Source organism: Marmota marmota, unplaced genomic scaffold, assembly GCF_001458135.2.
Source record: "Marmota marmota marmota unplaced genomic scaffold, marMar, whole genome shotgun sequence".
NCBI lineage: Eukaryota > Metazoa > Chordata > Mammalia > Rodentia > Sciuridae > Marmota > Marmota marmota.
This window is the reverse complement of record NW_026000037.1, coordinates 47311506-47330122: the sequence shown is the minus strand read 5'-3', so window position 1 is coordinate 47330122 and position 18617 is coordinate 47311506. Positions and strand designations below refer to the sequence as shown.

The 18617-nt window shown below is 35.0% G+C and overlaps 1 protein-coding gene across 6 annotated transcripts in view; it reads right to left on the bottom strand.

Moving 5' to 3' along the window:
* Positions 1 to 18617, bottom strand: part of Marchf7 (membrane associated ring-CH-type finger 7) — a 53274-nt gene that overhangs the window by 31080 nt on the left and 3577 nt on the right. For all 6 annotated transcript variants that reach the window (XR_007350944.1, XR_001502777.2, XR_007350945.1 and 3 more), the window contains exon 2: positions 1143 to 1306. Coding sequence is in view for 3 of the 6 variants with exons in the window: in XM_015479216.2 (XP_015334702.1) it covers positions 1143 to 1295 (153 nt within the window). In the remaining 3 variants the exon portion in view is untranslated. The remainder of the gene's footprint in view (positions 1 to 1142; positions 1307 to 18617) is intronic.

The following is an 18617-nucleotide window of genomic DNA, read 5'->3' as shown; positions in this document are numbered from 1 at the left end:
GGAAAAAATAAACTTTGCCTTTTATGAGTCAACGACAGCATTCTACAGAATGCAATATATATTACCAATATCATTCAATATTTTAAATGAAATCAAGTGAATATTTCCAATTAAATCAGTTAAAAATGGGTAATAGAGTCAGGCATTTCAAAGAAACTTATTCATTCTTTCTCTGAACATTTTATAAAATGGTGATGACTACTCTGAACATTTTATAAAATGGTGATGACTATGCAGGAATTTTCTTATTAAATGAGACTGTCATATATTACACGTTACATGATACAGAAACAATATCTAAAAAGAATTTTTTAAATGGGTTCTTTTAGATTGTTACCTTAAAATTACTTTTGCAAATCACATGCTACTTAGATGTTCAGTCAAAATGTAATGAACTTAAATTTAAAAGATGAGCAACTGAATTAAACCATAAACCATGCCTTATGAGAGTTATACAATTTTATACTACAACTATTGTATTATAATACTGATAAGCCCTTTCAAAAACCAACATGCTAGAACAAACAAAAAACCCAATAAGCTGTTGGACCCAAGGAAACTGAGTAGATGAATGAATTAATGCAAAATGTCATTAACCACAAAAATAAAATCCAAAATTCATGTAAAAGGATGTCAAGTATCTTCATAAAAGGATGGACTGTTACCTTTCCTCCTTCTCTTCCTGGGGATTAAAGCCAGGTCCTAGGGATATGCACACACTCTTATCACTGGACAAGAAAGCCCAACTACTATTAACAATTGCCCACATTAAAAGCAAAATTCTTAAAAACCATATTCTCAAAAATAACATTTAATAATAATCCTTATTCTATCACCACTTTGGGAACATTCAAAAAAAGTTAGATGAACGAGTATGCTATTTAGAGGACAAGGATTCAGGTTTTGCTCTTTAACAAAGCTTTCCAAGTCTTTAGAAAGTATTTTATGTAAGGCCATGATCTCTCATCCATAATTCTGAAGTCCAAAGTTTGAAAATCACTAGTCATTTATTTTGCTACTGCTATAATAATGTTTTCATTACAGGATGCATTAGATCCAGCAACTTAAAAAAAATAAACAAACTGTGACCCAAAGACTTCTGAAAAGGACTGTGTGTACACATATTCCAATATAGATATTACCTGATATTCAGACTCCAGTCTAAATGAAGAGTCTCTTGAGTGATAGGCATCATTTAAACTACTTCCTCTGCTTCCAGACATCATCCTAGCACTTAAGGAGCTGGAGGGCTGAACAGAAATTCTTCTTGGAATCCTTGAAGGTTTAGACTCCATTCCTCAATTTCCTGTGAAATGCAAATTTGAGGTAATTGCTCTTGGGAACATGCAAACTTTTATTTTTTAATCCTTCTTAAGCATCAGCTCAAATCAAGAACTATGTAAGTTAAATACATCCTGAAAAAGTAAACAGAAATTATGACCATCTCTTCTCTTAAAGGCAAGAGGTTTCTAACTGTCCATACAAATACAGAGATGTACAATAAGAAACATTGTTTCCATCTTTCACTCAAAGTTGTCTCTGTATAAATTCCTACATCAATTTGTCATGGTTGCCTTACTATTCTTCACTGTTAGTGTTCAATGCTCACACCTATTATACTATTTGCAAACCCCCTAACACAATGTGCTCTCGGCCTTTTAATATGCCTGGGAAGTCCTTACATTCCCTATTCAATTTTCCCTCATCAGTTTAAACACAAGCATCATTATTCTGTTTCCAGTTGGTAAAGAGTTACACTAAGACATTACACCTACCTTATACTTTGTTTAGTACAAAATTTCTCTAGGTTAGAATCATTTAAAGTTATAAAACCATTACCGAGAATAGGTACTCAAAAAACAAGCTAAGGGTTGGAGTTATGGCTGAGCTGTAGAGCACCTACCTAGCACACGTAAGGCCCTGAGTTCAATCCTCAGCCCCACATGAAAATAAATAAGTAAAATAAAGGTACTGTGTCCAACTAAACTAAAAAAGTAAATATTTTTTTTTTTAAAAAAAGCTAAATTTTAATGAATGAATACATTTTACTTTTATTTACCATCAACAGGATCTCTTTAATTATTACAACAAATAATAACAACCATAGCAGATAATTATTATTGAGTATTATATGCCAGTTCTGGGGGTAAGGATCTTCTGATTATTTATTAGTGCAAGCAGCCTGGGTGGTGGTGGTGGTGGTATTCTATCATTCTTACATTAAAGAAAACTGGGGCTGAAGTTGTGGCTCAGTGGTAGAGCACTTGCCTATGTGAGGCCCTGGGTTTGATTCTCAGCACTGCATTTAAATAAATGAATAAAATAAAGATCCATCAACATCTAAAAAAATATTTTAAAGAAAGAAAACTGGCAATGAGGTTAAGTAATTTGCAAATGATTGCCCAGCTATAAATGTTTTCCTGGAATGTTTCCAAAGAATGTTTATAATAATACTGGAAAGTGATAATGTTTTAAGGGAAAAGCTCAACCTACAAAACTATAAAATCATACATGGTATTGATTCTAATTATATAAAAAATGGAAAAAAGGGAAGAAAATCCTACAGAAATGAACAAAATGTTAAATGCGGTTTACATAGAATGTGTTATTGAATGTTTTCGCCATTTAGATTAATAATTTCTAAATCTTTTTCACTAAATATTTTTCAACCCATGCCAAGAGTAAAGAAAGAAAATGCCTGATTTTTAGCTATGCACAAATGGAATCATACAATGGGTACTTTTTGCATCTGACTTCATTTGTTCATCATTATACTTGTGAGATTCTTCTAAGTTGTTGCATATAGTTGTAAATTCACTAACTTTTCATAAAGTATTCCACTGTTTGAGCATACACAATTTATTTTCCTTTTCTAATGTGAATGGACAAAGGATTATCTTCAGTATTGGGTCACCACCATTAGCACTACTATAGAACAACTTTTCCATATTAAAATAACTTGCTGACTATGGCGGCACTCAGCTACATAAGAGGCCGAGGCAGGAGGATCTCATGTTCAAGGCCAGCCTGGGCAAGGTGCTCAGACTATCTCAAAATAAAATTTTTAAAAGGGCTGGCAGTATAGCTAGGCAGCAATGTGCAAGGTATGGGTTTAATCTCCATTATCACAAAAACAAAACAAAACAAAAAACATTTTAAAACTTTCTGAGACACAAATTTAGAAGGTCGTCTCTGGAGACCTAGGAGGCCTACACTCAGAAGAAAAAGGAGGAGGACCAAAAAAAAAGTAACGAATGAATTTCAAAATAATCTATCCAATTTCTTCTGGTTATCCATTTTCAAGGTCAAACTTATTTATCCCCTTATTGTTCTGACAGTGGATTAGAATTCAGGCAAATACAATGCACTTCATCTATCAGATATACATCTTGGATAAAGTATACACTTGCTTTATTAAAACACTCAAAACATTTAAGTTAAAAATATCTAATTCATTTTCTGCATGTAACCTTATTGATTTATCAACTAAATTTTATATTAGTCACATCTTTCTACCTTGAAGTTATTACAGAAGAATTTACTTTTCCAATAATCTTCGTCTTAAAAACATGGTTCAGTAACAGAAAAGAGGATGAACAGAACAGGGCATGGTAGCACACACCAAGCGACTGGGAAGCTGATGCAGGAGGATGGCAAGTTCTGGGCCAGCCTAGGCAATTTAGCAACACGCTGTCTCAAAATAAAATGTGAAGTGCTGGGGATGTAGCTAAATGGTAGAGCACTTGTCTAACACACAGGAGACCAAGGGTTTGATCTGAGTACTGAGGGGAAAAAAAAGCAGGTATGGTTAGTGGAGCAAAAACATCAACAAAACATAAGGCTTATATTGTAGTGAAAGGCACAGGAACACAGGCTAATTATCAATTAGAACTATGAAACTATGAAGAAATCTAGAGTAAGAGTATATTATACTATAGGATCTAATCCTTTAGATCAAAGACAGTTCATCAAAAACTTCTAGGTAAACATATAACAGATTATCTTTAGGCATCTATGATGCCCTCTACTCTTAAAATCCATGTAAAACGACACTAAATGAACCAGAAGCTTTAACCATGAAAAAAAAGTAATAATAATGGAAAGGATCACGTAAAGCAAAAAATTTAAATGGAGCTGGACTTGGTGGTACATGCCAGTAATACCCAATCGGGAGTCTGGGTCAGGAGGATAGCAAGTTTGAGGTCAGCCTAGACAACTTAGTTGGATGCTATTTAAAAACAAAACAAAACAACAGGGGATATAGCTTGGTGGTAGAGTACCCCTGGGTTCAATACCTCCTCCCCGCTAAAAAACAAACAAAAAACCCCCCAGAAATTTAAATGTATATTTGGGTAATCTAAAGTAAGGGAGGTACATTAATTCAACAGAGAGGATGCAACTACAGGTATCTAGAAAGAGGCAGAAACTGGTAGCATAGCATTTAGCCTTCCTATCAAGACTTAGAAATATAAGCTACCATAAAAGGGAATTAAACTTTTTAATAATAAATTTATATTAAAAAAAGAACTGTTGTGGAAAACAGTATGATGGCTCCTCAAAAAACTGAAAATATAATTACCTTATGACCCAGCAATTTCACTTATGGGTATACACCAAGCGACTGGGAAGCTGAGGCAGGAGGATGGCATACCAAAGGAACTGAGAATAGGGTCTCAATGACATATTTGTATGCCTATATTCACAGTAGAATTATTCACATTAGAAGTTGATAGTCACAAGCATCTATCAACAGATGAATGACAAGAAAAATGTGGTAATGGACCTTGAAAAGGAATGAATTCTGACATATGCCATAAAAGATCAACCTTGAAGACATTAAATAAAACAAGCCAGTCATAAAAAGACAAATACTCTTATGAGTCTATGAGATATGTACGGGGTAAAAATCCAAGAGAGAAATTAGAATGGTAGTCGTCAGACCCTAGGGGAGTGGGGGAGTTACTGTTTAATGAGCACAGAATGTCAGTATTGTAAGAAAAAAGATGGTGATGGACAGAGGTAATGGTTTCATCCTATTATGAATCTATTTAATGAAACAATTATCTGCACACTTAACCATAGTTATGGTGGTAAATTTTATTGTATATGTATTTTACAACAATAAAAATATTTGAGGGGGAAAAGGAGTGATGTGTGAGGATAAAAAGTTAAGTTGCTGAATTAAAACCTAATTTTGGAGCAGAACCCCAATTCTTCCTCAGCTCCATTTCCCCCAACAGACTATTTATGCACTAGAAAATAAAGATTTTATAGGTGACCCACTCCTACAATGCACAATCTCTGCAGGAGTTCAGGCAATGGTAAGTAATAAAGGAAAAGTTATGTAATAAATTTTGACCTCCAAAGTCTTTTTCTTGTTCCTGTTTCTATAATGTTGTCAGGAAACTAAGGGAGTCTACCCTTGGATAATTAACACCATTGATAAGATTTATTGATTTGACATATGGAATGCAAACATTTGATTAGCCTATCTCACAGACAAGTCCATTAGATAGCAAAAATTTCAATAAGCTGTTTTAGTGCTTCTCTCTAATAGACAAACATCCAGAGGGCATGGTGGCATAATTCTGTAATCCCAACTACTTGGGAGGCTGAAGCAGGAGAATAAAAAAATCTAGTAGTGAGGGGCTGGAGTTGTGGCTAGGTGGTAGAGTGCTTGCCTATCATGTGTGAGGCACTTGGTTCAAACCTCAGCACTATATAAAAACAAATAAAATAAAGGTATTGTGTTCATCTACAACTAAAAAATATATTTAAAAAATCTAGTAATGAGATCCTGCCTCAAAATTTAAAAATTAAAAAAAAGGGGAGGAGGGGAGCTGAGGATGTAGCTCGGTGATAAAGTGCCCAGGGTTCAATCCCCTGTGCATGTGGTGGGGTAGAGGATATATAAACAAAAATCAAGGATCACTTGGTATACAAGGGAAGCCTCAATATAAAAACCAAAGTGGCAGCAAAAAAGCTAACTACAACACACAATCCGAAAAAAGATCTGGATTCAAAACTAAAAGTGTCATTTCTACTGAATGCATCCTGGTTGCTTTTTTTTTTTTTTTTTAAATATTTTTAGTTGTAGATGGATATAATACCTTTATTTTATTTACTTTTATGTGGTGCTGAGGATCAAACCCAATGCCTTGTACATGTGAGGCAAGCACTCCACTACTGAGTTACAGCCCCAGCCCCTTCATATTGCTTTTATAAGAATGGTCTATAACTTCCTCTAGATTTTGTTTTTAAAAATAAACTATACTTCTGTATCCTGCAGTATGCGCTACTGGTGCACCTAAAATAGCACCTCCCCCCCCTTTAAAATCACATCAGTGCTCTTAAAAATCTCATCTGTTCACTGGACAAATATTTATTGACGATTTAGGTATAATTTCAGATGCTGGAGATGTGTCAATGAACAAAATGGGCTAAATTCCATGCCCTCATGAGTTTAAATTCTAGTTGGGAGAAAATAAACAAAATAAATTATATAGGTGAAAACAAAAACACCACCAAAACAAGCAATAAATAGATAAATAAAAATGCCTACAGATGATTCAGGGAGAAGATTTTGGGAGATGAGAGGCAATTACTATCCTCAAAAATATCAAAATCATTTATAAAATAAGAACAGGATGCTTGAGCATGCAATCAGTATAATAAAGAGCGTGTAGAAATTCAAACTGTGATATACTTTTAAAAATGAGATACACTGAAATAAATTCAACATATTTATTATAATTTGAGGACACCTCCCAGAAAGCAGAACAAAAAGTAGAAAATGTAGACATTAACAGAATTGCCTAGAGAGTTATCATTTGACTATGGTTAGAAAGAGAGGAAAGAAAAATTACCAAAGAAATAAAGGAACCTTTCCAGAATTGAACATTACAAATCACTACAGTGAACAGATTCAAGAGTACTCAGCAGCAGGGCACAAGGCGGGGCACGCCTATAAACCCAGTGGCTCTGAAGGCTGAGATCGGAGGATTACAAATTCAAAGCCAGCCTCAGCAACAGCAAGGCATAAGCAATTCAGTGAGACCCTGTCTCTAAAAAAGTACAAAACAGGGCTGGGGATGTGGCTCAGTTAGGTCTAGTGCCCCTAAGTTCAATCCCTGGTACCAAAAAATAAAAATAAAAAAGAATACTCAGCATCACCAGTGAAACTCCACATCATGTACAACCACAGAATGGGATCCTAATTAGAATAAGTTATACTCCATGTATGTATTGTGGCTCAGCAGTAGAACTGAGTGAAAGAAAGAAAGAAAGAAAGAAAGAAAGAAAGAAAGAAAGAAAGAAAGAAATTGTGTCCAACTACAAGTAAAAAATAAATATTTAAAATAAAAAATAAATATTTAAAATAAAAAATAAAAAGAACCAAAAAGAGCATTCGGGAAGATCTAAGAAAACAAATAAGCCCAACATTAAAACACAATGTACCATCTTTAAATGTCATAAAACCAGAAATAAAGGTTTTTTACAATGGTGAAAAGATCCTATGTCTGTGGAAAAATGGATCTTGTACAAAAGTAAAGTAAAAAGAATAGCTTAACAATATTAAATTCAAGATACTGCCTGTAATAGTGAGAAGTGTTTATTTAACCCTCAATTGAAATCTAGCAACTAAGTGTGAGAGGAGGAACAGGACACACTGCATATATTCACAATGAATCAAAAACCAAACAAGGGGCTCTGGGCATAGTTCAGGAGTAGAGAACATCAAGGGTGAGACCCTGGTAAATCCCTCACACCACAAAAGGAGGGTGAGAGGACCCACAACCATAGGAACCTAAATGAAGAACATGTCCTAGGAAAATGGGAGTGTAAATCATGAAATAATCAGATGAAAGAACCTAAAAAGCAGTGACAAAAGGGAAGGTTTATGGTAAAGCATGTAAACTATTTTTAAAAGTTGCATCATAGGCAAACTATTTCATTGGCATGTGGCAGAGATAATAGATAGTACAACCGGAAAAAACCACACTGACTAAAAGGATCAAAAGATAATTTTCAAAACTCAAGTTTTTTACCTTAGAAAATATAGCCATCATTCAAGATGGGAGGTACAGCTGTATTGAACTTTTTAAAATTTACAGTCATAATAATATGAACACAGACTATTCAATCAATTTTGTTACAAATACACTGTAGAATGAAGGTTAGAAGAAGTAAGAACAATGGTGAAAAACAAAAAGAAAGCATTATTTAAAATAATTTTTAAAAATCATGAAATAACAGTATAAACATATTACAAAGAAATATAGAGGTAAATAAACCCTAGAAGAAACAGAAAAACATTGTAAAAACAACTTTGGAGAGTAGAAATAGGAATGCAATGAAGGGTGGGGCAGAACTTCCATTTTTTTTTTTATAAGTAGGATGACAATGTTTCACCGTTTGCCTAGAACAGTCCCAGTTTATGTCTTGTAACAAATTTATGTTCATTACCCAATATAATTATTAAAACATTGTCTACATTGTCACTTACAAGTGTCCTGGTTTGAAAGATAAAGCATGTGGTCACCTTACTTAGAAATCTTTTCTATCATCAGCTTTTTATAAGTTATGTGCAATTTTGGAAAGGCCATACAAAATCTTTTTAGAAAGGTGAATTTGGAAATTTAAAGAAGGCATATATTAGGAGAAAGAATATTCATGTTTAAACACTGACATTCAAAAACCCATAAATGAACCCCCAGCACAAAAAAGGAAAAGCTCACAAGCAATAAGCAGTAGACATCATTTTATTAAGAGGGCTATGAAAATACTAAACAAGACTATATTTCTGATCTAAGGATTTAAAACAGGGAGACAAAATGCTTTTTGAAAAGTAAATGTCTACAGTTGCTTTTTAAACAACAATAATGCTCTTAATTATGCCTATCACAGTTCATTTTAGCAATATTTATACCCAGTTCTTACTTGCAGAATGAAACTAACCCAGTAGGAAATCTGCTCAAACAAATCCCTTAGGAGAAGGCAAAGAGGCAAAGTCCTATGAGAGATTTAATTTGATACTGTATGAAACTATTTTTGGCAACTCCTCTACATAAACTGATTGAATTTTGACAATGTAGGTGTTAGATGAAAACTTATATAATTTGGTTGTGTAAGTTGTAGGTCAAAAGCATGCCCAATAAATAAATAAAAATAATGTGCAGTCCTTGGAAAACTCTACCAGACCACCTAACAAGGTTCTATAAAGCACTTTTTTTAAGAGTTTGCTGATTTCACTTAATAGTTTTTCTGACGTTTTCTATGTGCTAAACAAGAGGATGAGGTGGGAGCGAGTCACATTGAAAATACTGATGTGGTACCTACAAAGAAATTGTAACCCTGTGAAAAATAAACTACAGAAATAATCACAATTTAAATATTATAAGCACTATAAAGTAAAAGGTATAAGGAAGAATAAAGAGCAAATCACAGTACCACAGTAAGAGGAAGATATTTTAAACGTAATATTTTTTTAAAATTTTTCTTTTAGTTGTAGGTGGACACAATATCTGTTTTATTTATTTATTTATTTGGTGCTGAGGATCGAACCCAGTGCCTCATGCATGCGAAGCAAACACTCTACCACTGAGCTACAACCCCAGCCCTAAATGTAATATTTTAAATAAACAGTTACAAGTACTTCACAGCACAAAATTCATATGTACAATCTTTCAACATAATGGTCTCTTAGCTTCCTTCTGTTGTTATATAATGAAGCTTTAAATTCAGATTTGATTCCAGAATTGGAAAGTCAAGTTCTCCCTTGTGCTTGGTGATAAGATAAAAATTTGTCACCAGGGGTGGCTTCAGAGGTGGGCCTTGTACTTGACTAAAATTTCTGCTGCCTGATGTCCTGAAATTCTTTAGAATTTTTTATCTTGGAACTCATGTTTTACAAGTGACAATGGAACCTGAGCTTTAGCAGGAGAGGGTATATGCCTCTCCACCATATCTCACCACTCAATCTGCATATAGCACACCTGACTGTTGTGCAGTTTCTATAACACACCTAATCTGTACTTGCTTTGAGCCTCACTAAACTCCCAGCATGATAAATTCACTGGAATTCTTTGCTTATGTCCCTCATGAAGAAGTCTATGACTGAGCAAGGGGAGGCAGGCATTAACAGATATAAGAAGCCAAACTTTCCAGTTTCTAGAACATGCTTCAAATGCATAAAGGCTATGAGACGCAAAGCCACAAAAACCTTGCAATCAATATTTGAAACTGTGAGTTTGATCCCCAGCACCACAAAATAAATTTCCCTCATCTTAAGTAAGGCATTTTTATTGTGGATGATATATGCAACTAGAGTAGTATTTGTACCACTTTCACAGTTTATATAGTCTGTCCATTCACAAATGTAGTTTGCATTATTTTTTAATTTATTGGTACTACGGACTGAATCCAGGGATGCTTAACCACACAACCAGCTCTTTCTCATTTTGAGAAAGAGAATCGCTAAATTGCTGAGGGCCTTAAACTTTCCATCCTCCTGCTTCAGTCAGCCTCCCAAATTACTGGGATTATAGGCGTGGGTCACCACACCCTGTAGTTTGCTTTAATTACTAATTTTTTCCACAGGTAATTTCATTCAGCATCCTAGGAAGTCTGCAGAGCTCTTTAAAAGAAGCTAATGTTTGTGGCCTGATGAACACTACATCAAAGGATATTTAGAGAAATTTCCAATCACAAACAGCATTAAATCTATTTGCATCTAGTCTATAGAAATAATTTTGCTTTAAAGTTTCTTAGCCCAGGTAAAAGTCAAATGGAATTCTGTTTCATTACCCAACATGCAGAATTCTGAACTTAGTTGTGTACTGTGTTATTTGAAACTCACCAAGATCTTAGTCATATGTTAACTGCACCTAAAGAAACTTTTACCTCACAAACTTATCCTAGGCCTGGTATCAAGCCTAGATTGTCTCATCACACAAGACTTACATGGATAACAGGATAAACCAACAAAGATCATCTCTAATTATATCCTATACTAGGCTCTCTTTAAAGGGGAATTCATAACCACATATTTTCTTTTTTTATCTCATCCAACCAGTAACAGCAGCATTTCCCAAGCAAATTTTCAATTGCTTTCCATCATCTTACAAAGGAAGGCTATTATGGTTTGAATGTACACCCCACCTCCCAACAAAAAGTGTGTGCTGTAAACCTAGTCCCCAATACAACAATGTTGGGAGGTGGAGCCTGAGAGGTTTAGGTCTTGAGGACTCCAACTTTATGAATAGGTTAATGTTGACTATAAGAAGGCTTGAGACAGTTCAATTCTTTCCCCTACCCCTTTTATAGGAAGATGCAGCAAAAAGACGACTAACCAGATGTAGCCCTGAACCTTGAACTTCCCAGTCTCTAGACTGTAAATAAATAAATCTCTCTTTAAAAATTAAAAAGTTTTTTTTGTACATGGACACAATGCCTTTATTTTGTTCATTTATTTTTATATGGTGCTGAAGGTTGAACCCAGTGCCTCACACATGCTAGGCAAGCCCTCTACCACTGAGCCACAACCTCAGCCTCAAATTTCTCCTTTATAAATTACCCAGTCTCAGGTATTATATAGTAGTACAAAACAGACTAAGAAGAAGTCCAAATTCTTTAGCCTACCATCCAGAATGCCAACCTACCTTTTCCATTTAATTTCCAATCAGATCTTAAAACATCTTAGCTCCAGTTCAACTTTTAAAAGTTAGTTACTGGGCTGAAGTTGTAACTCAGGAGTGGAGTGCTTGCCTAGCATATGTGATGCACCCTCAGCACCACATAAAAATAAAGGTATTGCATCTATCTACAACTAAAAACAAACAAACAAACAAACAAATAAATAAAAGTTAGTTCTCAGTACCTAAGAGTACTGACTTTAGCTGCTAAACTCTATGAAGATAATAATAAAGATCTATCTCCTGAAATTGTATTTCATAGGTGGGGGTAGCATATGGAACATATAAATAAACAAACATGATATAACATTAAGACAAATAGAGATATACAAAATGCTATGAGAGATTGTCAGTTCTTGATAATGGCAGATCATTCACAATCCTTTCTTAAAGCAATGAAAAATAAGAGAACAATGTTTCTAAAGCAAGAAAGTGATGAAAAAATAATTATTAGGTTAAGTTGGGCACAGTGGTGCATGCCTGTTAATTCCAGTGAATTGGAGGTTGAGGCAAGAGGATTACAAATTTGGGCAACTTAGCAAAACCCTGTCTAAAAAAAGGGTTGGAAGATAATACCTCAGTGGCTGAGCACTCCTGAGTTCAATTCCCAGTATCTCTCCCTCATACACACACAAATTACTAGGTCAATAATGAAGGCAAAAGGGAATCCAAAGGGATATGAAAGCATAAGAACGATTTATGTCCTTAAGGCATTTATAAAGCCCCAGATTTAAACGTTCATTTTGCCAGTCTCATGGAAGAATGTCAAAGCTCAGGACACAAACGAGGTGAGAAATTTAACAGGTCACTAACTCAAAATAAAATAAGCTGGACTCCAAAGAACCACAACGTCAGACTAAGAGTTATTCCAATAATAAACAAGCTCCTGTGCTGATTTGCAGACCAGGCTGATGTTATTTGGATATATAAATGGAAGTTCAACCCTGAATTTGGCTAAAGATAGTCCCAAACTAGTAATCAACCAACCTAAAATTTGCTGAAGGGCCATGTCTTTATGCTAGGCTTCAAATTATTTCTGGGTTTTTTTTTTTTTTTTTTTGGCAACAGGGATTGAACTCAGGAGTTCTCAACCACTGAGCCACATCCACAGCCCTATTCTGTATTTTATTTAGAGATAGGGTGTCACTGAGTTGCTTAGTGCCTAGCAGTTGCTGAGGCTGGCTTTTAACTTGCGCGCGATTCTCCTGTCTCAGCCTCCCAAATCCCTGGGATTACAGGCATGTGCCACTGTGCCTGGCTTCAAAGTTCTTTCTACAAATTATTTTTCAAGAGCAAGAAGTAGGGAATGACTAAATATATGCTGAAATAAGGCACTATTTACAAGGACATTGAGACACATAAGAGAGAACAAGAAAAAGTAGCCAAAGTCTGCCAAGTTATGTATTTAGGCAGATATAACTGGATTTACAAAATTTAAATAGAAGCTTGAAAATATGTGCAGGGAACAGGAAAATGCAAAATGAACACTACTAAAAAAAGTATTAAAAAGGAATTTCAGACTGAAATATATAATAACCATAATTAAAATAAATGACCACACAAAGATAAGACATCCAAAATGGGGAACATTCTAAAAGATAATTGCTCAAGTCTTCAAAAACTCAATGACACACACACACACACACACACACACACACACACACACACACTTCTGAGTTTGCAACTGAAGAATCAAAACCAAATGCAATAAATGCATGAACCTCAATTGGAAGCTGTTTCAAAAAGATAACTGAAAGATGGAATGTGCACTGAATTTTCATAGTGTCATAATACTGACCAGTAAATATAGGCAACATTATGTGTATATTTAATTTACTATCCACCCCCCCCCTTCTCATCTTGAATACTTACCTAACAAAATTGGGGGAAGTGTTCCATCTTTGCATTATATAAAGTCAAAAAAGAACAAATCTCTAACACAATGAGAATAAGCTGAATAATTTATAAAATCAGGTTTCTTGAGTACACCTCAGAGCTGAGGTGGCAAAGCAACCAGATGAACTGAGCTACAAAGAGTGGCAAGCCTCTCTAAAGCGATGGGACAAAGGTGGCCACCATAAAAGTGCTAAGAATATAACAAAATTTATTGAATTCCTAAATTCATAAAGGTCAAAAATTTCTTAATGAAACAGTTAACTCTGAGCCAATTCAAGGAAAAGTTTTCTTCTACAGGCCCTCACTAAGTCTTCACAAGAATGGGGGCAGGCAGAAGATCTGAAAGGTCCCTCTCTGCAGCTTGACCACAAAGAACCTGGCTACATTTAAAAGAAGAACCTCAAGAAACCCATTTGTGTTTCACATCCTGATCAAGTTCAAGGCTGCAAAAAGCTACTGCTGGGGTAAGGTTAAGAAAACTAGTTTCTCCAAGAACTCTGCACTGATATAAGGTAGGTCTGTGGCCACGACACAACCTGCCCAAGATCCACCACTGACACAAGGCAGAGATAAGCTGACAAGGGGGAAGAGGAAGGTATAAACTTCCTATGCCCTAGACTCTAGAATAAAATAAAAGGAAAGAGCAGAAATGCTGGTGAATCCCCACCTGAGGAGCAGGAACACAGGGCCTCCCAAAGACTGAAGAAATATCAACAAAGTTAAGAACTCCTGCCCCTACCACCACCACCACAGCTTTGCTTCATATAAGAAGGAAAAACAGTCTACTGATGAGGAAGGTATAACAGCCTTTGAGAAACCTCTCTGTGGAATATGGACTGCAGAGACCCTTAAGGGGGCTTTAAGAATACTGAAAAAATATTATCCAGGATTCTAGGTCTCACACTAAGCACTGAGCAGTAGCAATCTACTAATGGAATACTCTGAAGGCAAATAAAGTTCAGATACAGCTGAACTACAGACTAAATACCAACTCAACCCATCACACCAAAGTCTTAAGCAAAAGTAGAGTATACCTTAATCAAGGCAGTCTCTATTCCTTCACTTACAGTATTTGTTATTTAACAAAAAATTTTAAAGATACACTAAATGTTAGAGAAAAAAGAAAGAAAAATCAAGAGATAAAACAGTAAAGAGAACCAAACCCAAAGACACCCCCCACTAATGTTAGCTAATGGGGAAATAAATGGTAGAATGAAGCACAGAAAGACAAATAACGGCAAATACAGAAGAGAGGGTTTGAGAGAAAGAATGATGGTCTATTGTACATGTAACTGGAGTGACAAAAGGAAAGGAGGCTTCAGAACAAAAATTTTTGAAGAAATTTTGGCTGAAACTGATGAAAAGTCAAGAAGCTTAACAAATACCAACTAGAATAATTAGTAATTCACACCTAAATAACTCCTATCAGACTGCTGAAAAATCACTTTACTTAAACAAACAAACAAAAACCTTCAATGTTATGGAAGCACTGATTGGGGAGTCAAATGTTCCAACAAGATGAGGATTTCAGAAGAGGTAACATTTGAGTTGACCTCTGATGACAAACTAGAAAAAGAGAAGGCAGCATAAAAATACTAAAAGCATGTTTAAGAACTAAAAATAGAAAACATATAAGGGATGCCATTCAAAGCACAGAAAACAAGAACACTGATGCTAATAAATGCAAAAAGTAGATTATATCCAAATTGTACAGGCACTTGTGTTCTCTGCTCAGCAGTAATTTAATAAGGAGGTGACCCTGGAGAGCTCTATCATGGTGCTTGGGGACTACTTTTCACCCTAATGACTTAAAAAATTATGTTTCGGACAAACAATTACATCTTTCAGAAAAGAAACAGAACTCCAACAAAACACTGTCTAGCTTTGTCTGCCCTCAAAAATATGTTCATATATAGCTTGCTGTATTTTTAAGGCTTTGGGACCTATAAAGAATTTTGAAACACGGTAAACTAAAAACAAAACAAAACAAAAAAATTTGAAGCTACACTGGTATCCTGGTCAATTTATAGGAAGAGAAACACTGGCTCCAAGACAAATATGTGAGGGCCCCAAGTAGTGAATGGATAGAAAACAGATTTGATGCGTACATCTAAAGAAGAAGAGAATTTTAACTGGGAGAAGAAGGAAGAAATTATACAAAATACTGATAAAGAACAAATATTTTAATATTCTTTTTTCCCCCAGGGGGTTGGGAATAGAAACAAGCTGGTTTTAAAGAATGAACTGTCTGAAGTAGGCAGAAATCCAGAGGATGCTGGAAGTAAAGTTTGAAAACATGGTAGAATAGTGTGAGCTGACAGATTTTTCTATCATACTGCTTTATTTACTTATTCCCAGGCATATGTGCTACCTATGCCTTCTATCTGGTAAGCTTAGCACTCCCTTCTCCCAAATTATTCTTTAATTAGTAAAACTGGGGAGCTATGAAAAAGGAAACAAAAACTTTGGGCAGTGTAGGAAAATACTTGGAACAAAGCTCCACCTATACCCTACCTTACAAGTACAACTTTCTCTGTATACTACCAAAAGTTGCTTATCATGTAGAGCTTGGGCGTTTTAGTTCACCAAATTTGGAAAGCTGTGAATTCCTAAAAGGAGAGCAACAGCAGGGCAATTGCCCAAAGTTTTTCTTTGATTCTGCTTACAAAGGTTTTATTTAAGTATCCTTTTTTTTTTTTGGTCACTCTAAGATCACTATGCCCCATTACTATACTCATGGTTTTCTTCAGCTGTCAAGAGTCACATAGTAGTCACAAACCAAATAACCAGCTTTAAAAAAAAAAAAAAGAAAAAAACCTTATCCATATTAACAAATACTAATTCCTACACCTAATAGTCTTTGCCTATCTTTTAATATATTCATTAACAAAAATGTATTAATGCATTAATAAAAATTCACTTCCCATACTTTCCAAAATAGGAAACTGAGATGTGGCAGGAAATACAATAGGCACTGCCTGATTTTTAGCATATGAGCCTATTTATGACAATACATAGAGAAATGAGTTAAGAGTGCAAGTTTTGAAATAGGCCCCTTACTTGATGTAACTCTAGATTTACTGTAATACTTCATTTCCTCATCCATTTCACAGGTATGTGTTCTGAAGACACACAGCATGTGTTTAGCAAATACTAATTATTAAGCAATGCCACCAATGTTAAGAATTTCATATTAACAACTCAGTAGAAATTCTTTTAGCTTTTCAATATTTCAAATTTGTCTTTAATGCACTGTAAAAAGACCTTTTAAAGTCATTCAGATTTATGAAAAGATACTTACTGCAAGGAAAGAAACTTCCCTGAGCTTACATATATAATTATGTGCATTTAAAAATTGGAAATGTATAGCCATTTTATTCACATTTGCAGTATTCCTGGGTGGTAACATTACTGGTATGTTTTTTTCTTTCATACTTGGCTTTCCAAAATTTCATTAATGTAATTGTTCTACTTTACTAATTAAGAGAAAATGTTACTTAGAGGGGAGGGAACCCACATTTTTTGCTGTGCCCCATTTGGCACACACCTGTAATCCCAGTCTCGCCAGAGGCTGAGATAAGAGGATTGCAAGTTCAAGGCCAGCCTCAGCAACTTAGCAAGGCCTTGTCTCAAAAGCAAATAAATAAATAAATAGGTAGGTAGATAAATGGGCTACAAATGTGGCTCAGTGGTAAACTGCCTCTGGGTTAAATCCCCAGGACTAAAAAAAATACTAAAAATCATAACATAATAAAATCTATACAGTATTTCAAAGAAGAATAATTGATCCATTCTGTCTCTAAACTGCAAGTTTACAGTCTTGGCACTGAAACACCACAAAGTCATAAATATCAAAAATTAAAGGGCTCGGGCCGTAGCTCAGTGGTAGAGTGCTTGCCTAGCATGTGTGAGGCACTGGGTTTGATTCTCATCACCACATATAAATAAATAAAATAAAGGTCCATCAATAACTAAATTTTTTTTTTAAATTGAAGTTTGGTTCTAATACAGACCAATTGGGAGCTAAAATTAAAATTACTTAATGAAGTGGAGTTTAGATTACCTGGGTATGAACTTCCACATACCAATCAATAGTCTTCAACAATTATCAACATTTATTAAACTGGGATGAGAGGTGGGAGGGAAAGGGAGAGAGAAAGGAAATTGCATGGAAATGGAAGGAGACCCTCAGGGTTATACAAAATTACACACAAGAGGAAGTGAGGGGAAAGGGGAAAATAATACAAGGGGGAGAAATGAATGACAGTAGAGGGGGTAGAGAGAGAAGAGGGGAGGGGGGATAGTAGAGGATAGGAAAGGCAGCAGAATACAACAGACACTAGTATGGCAATATGTAAATCAATGGATGTGTAACTGATGTGATTCTGCAATTTGTATATGGGGTAAAAATGGGAGTTCATAACCCACTTGAATCAAAGTGTGAAATACGATATATCAAGAACTATGTAATGTTTTGAACAGCCAACAATAAAAAATTAAAAAAAAAAAAAAGAAAGAAAGCTATCAACTTACACAGGAGGAAATTGTGAGAAACTGAACTAAGGTAAGGCTTAGCTCCATCAAATCCTTGACCAAGGAATATTTCTCATATTTAAAGCTCCCCAATTTCTGCCTTGAGGATATTACTTTATTTTATAAAGTATATTAATATATTTAGGTTTCAATGTTTCAACTTGATGGTAATATTTATTAAAATGAATCCTTTTACTACATATGGATTTAGGTTATGTATAGTTATCTATGTTCATATCTTGTTCATCATTTCAGTGAAATCCTAAAATAAACTTTATCTTTCAAAAAAAAAAACAAAACAAAAAAAAACAATTATCAACATTTGAACAATCTTGCCTATTTTACCACCCCCCCCCAACATTATTTTAAAGCAATCCCAACGGTGACATTTATAAGAATGCCTAGTCTTGCTGGTCTCAGCAAGCCAAGGAAGGAGGATCTCAAGTTCAAAGTCAGCCTCAGCAACTTAGCAAGGCCCTAAACAACTCAGGGAGA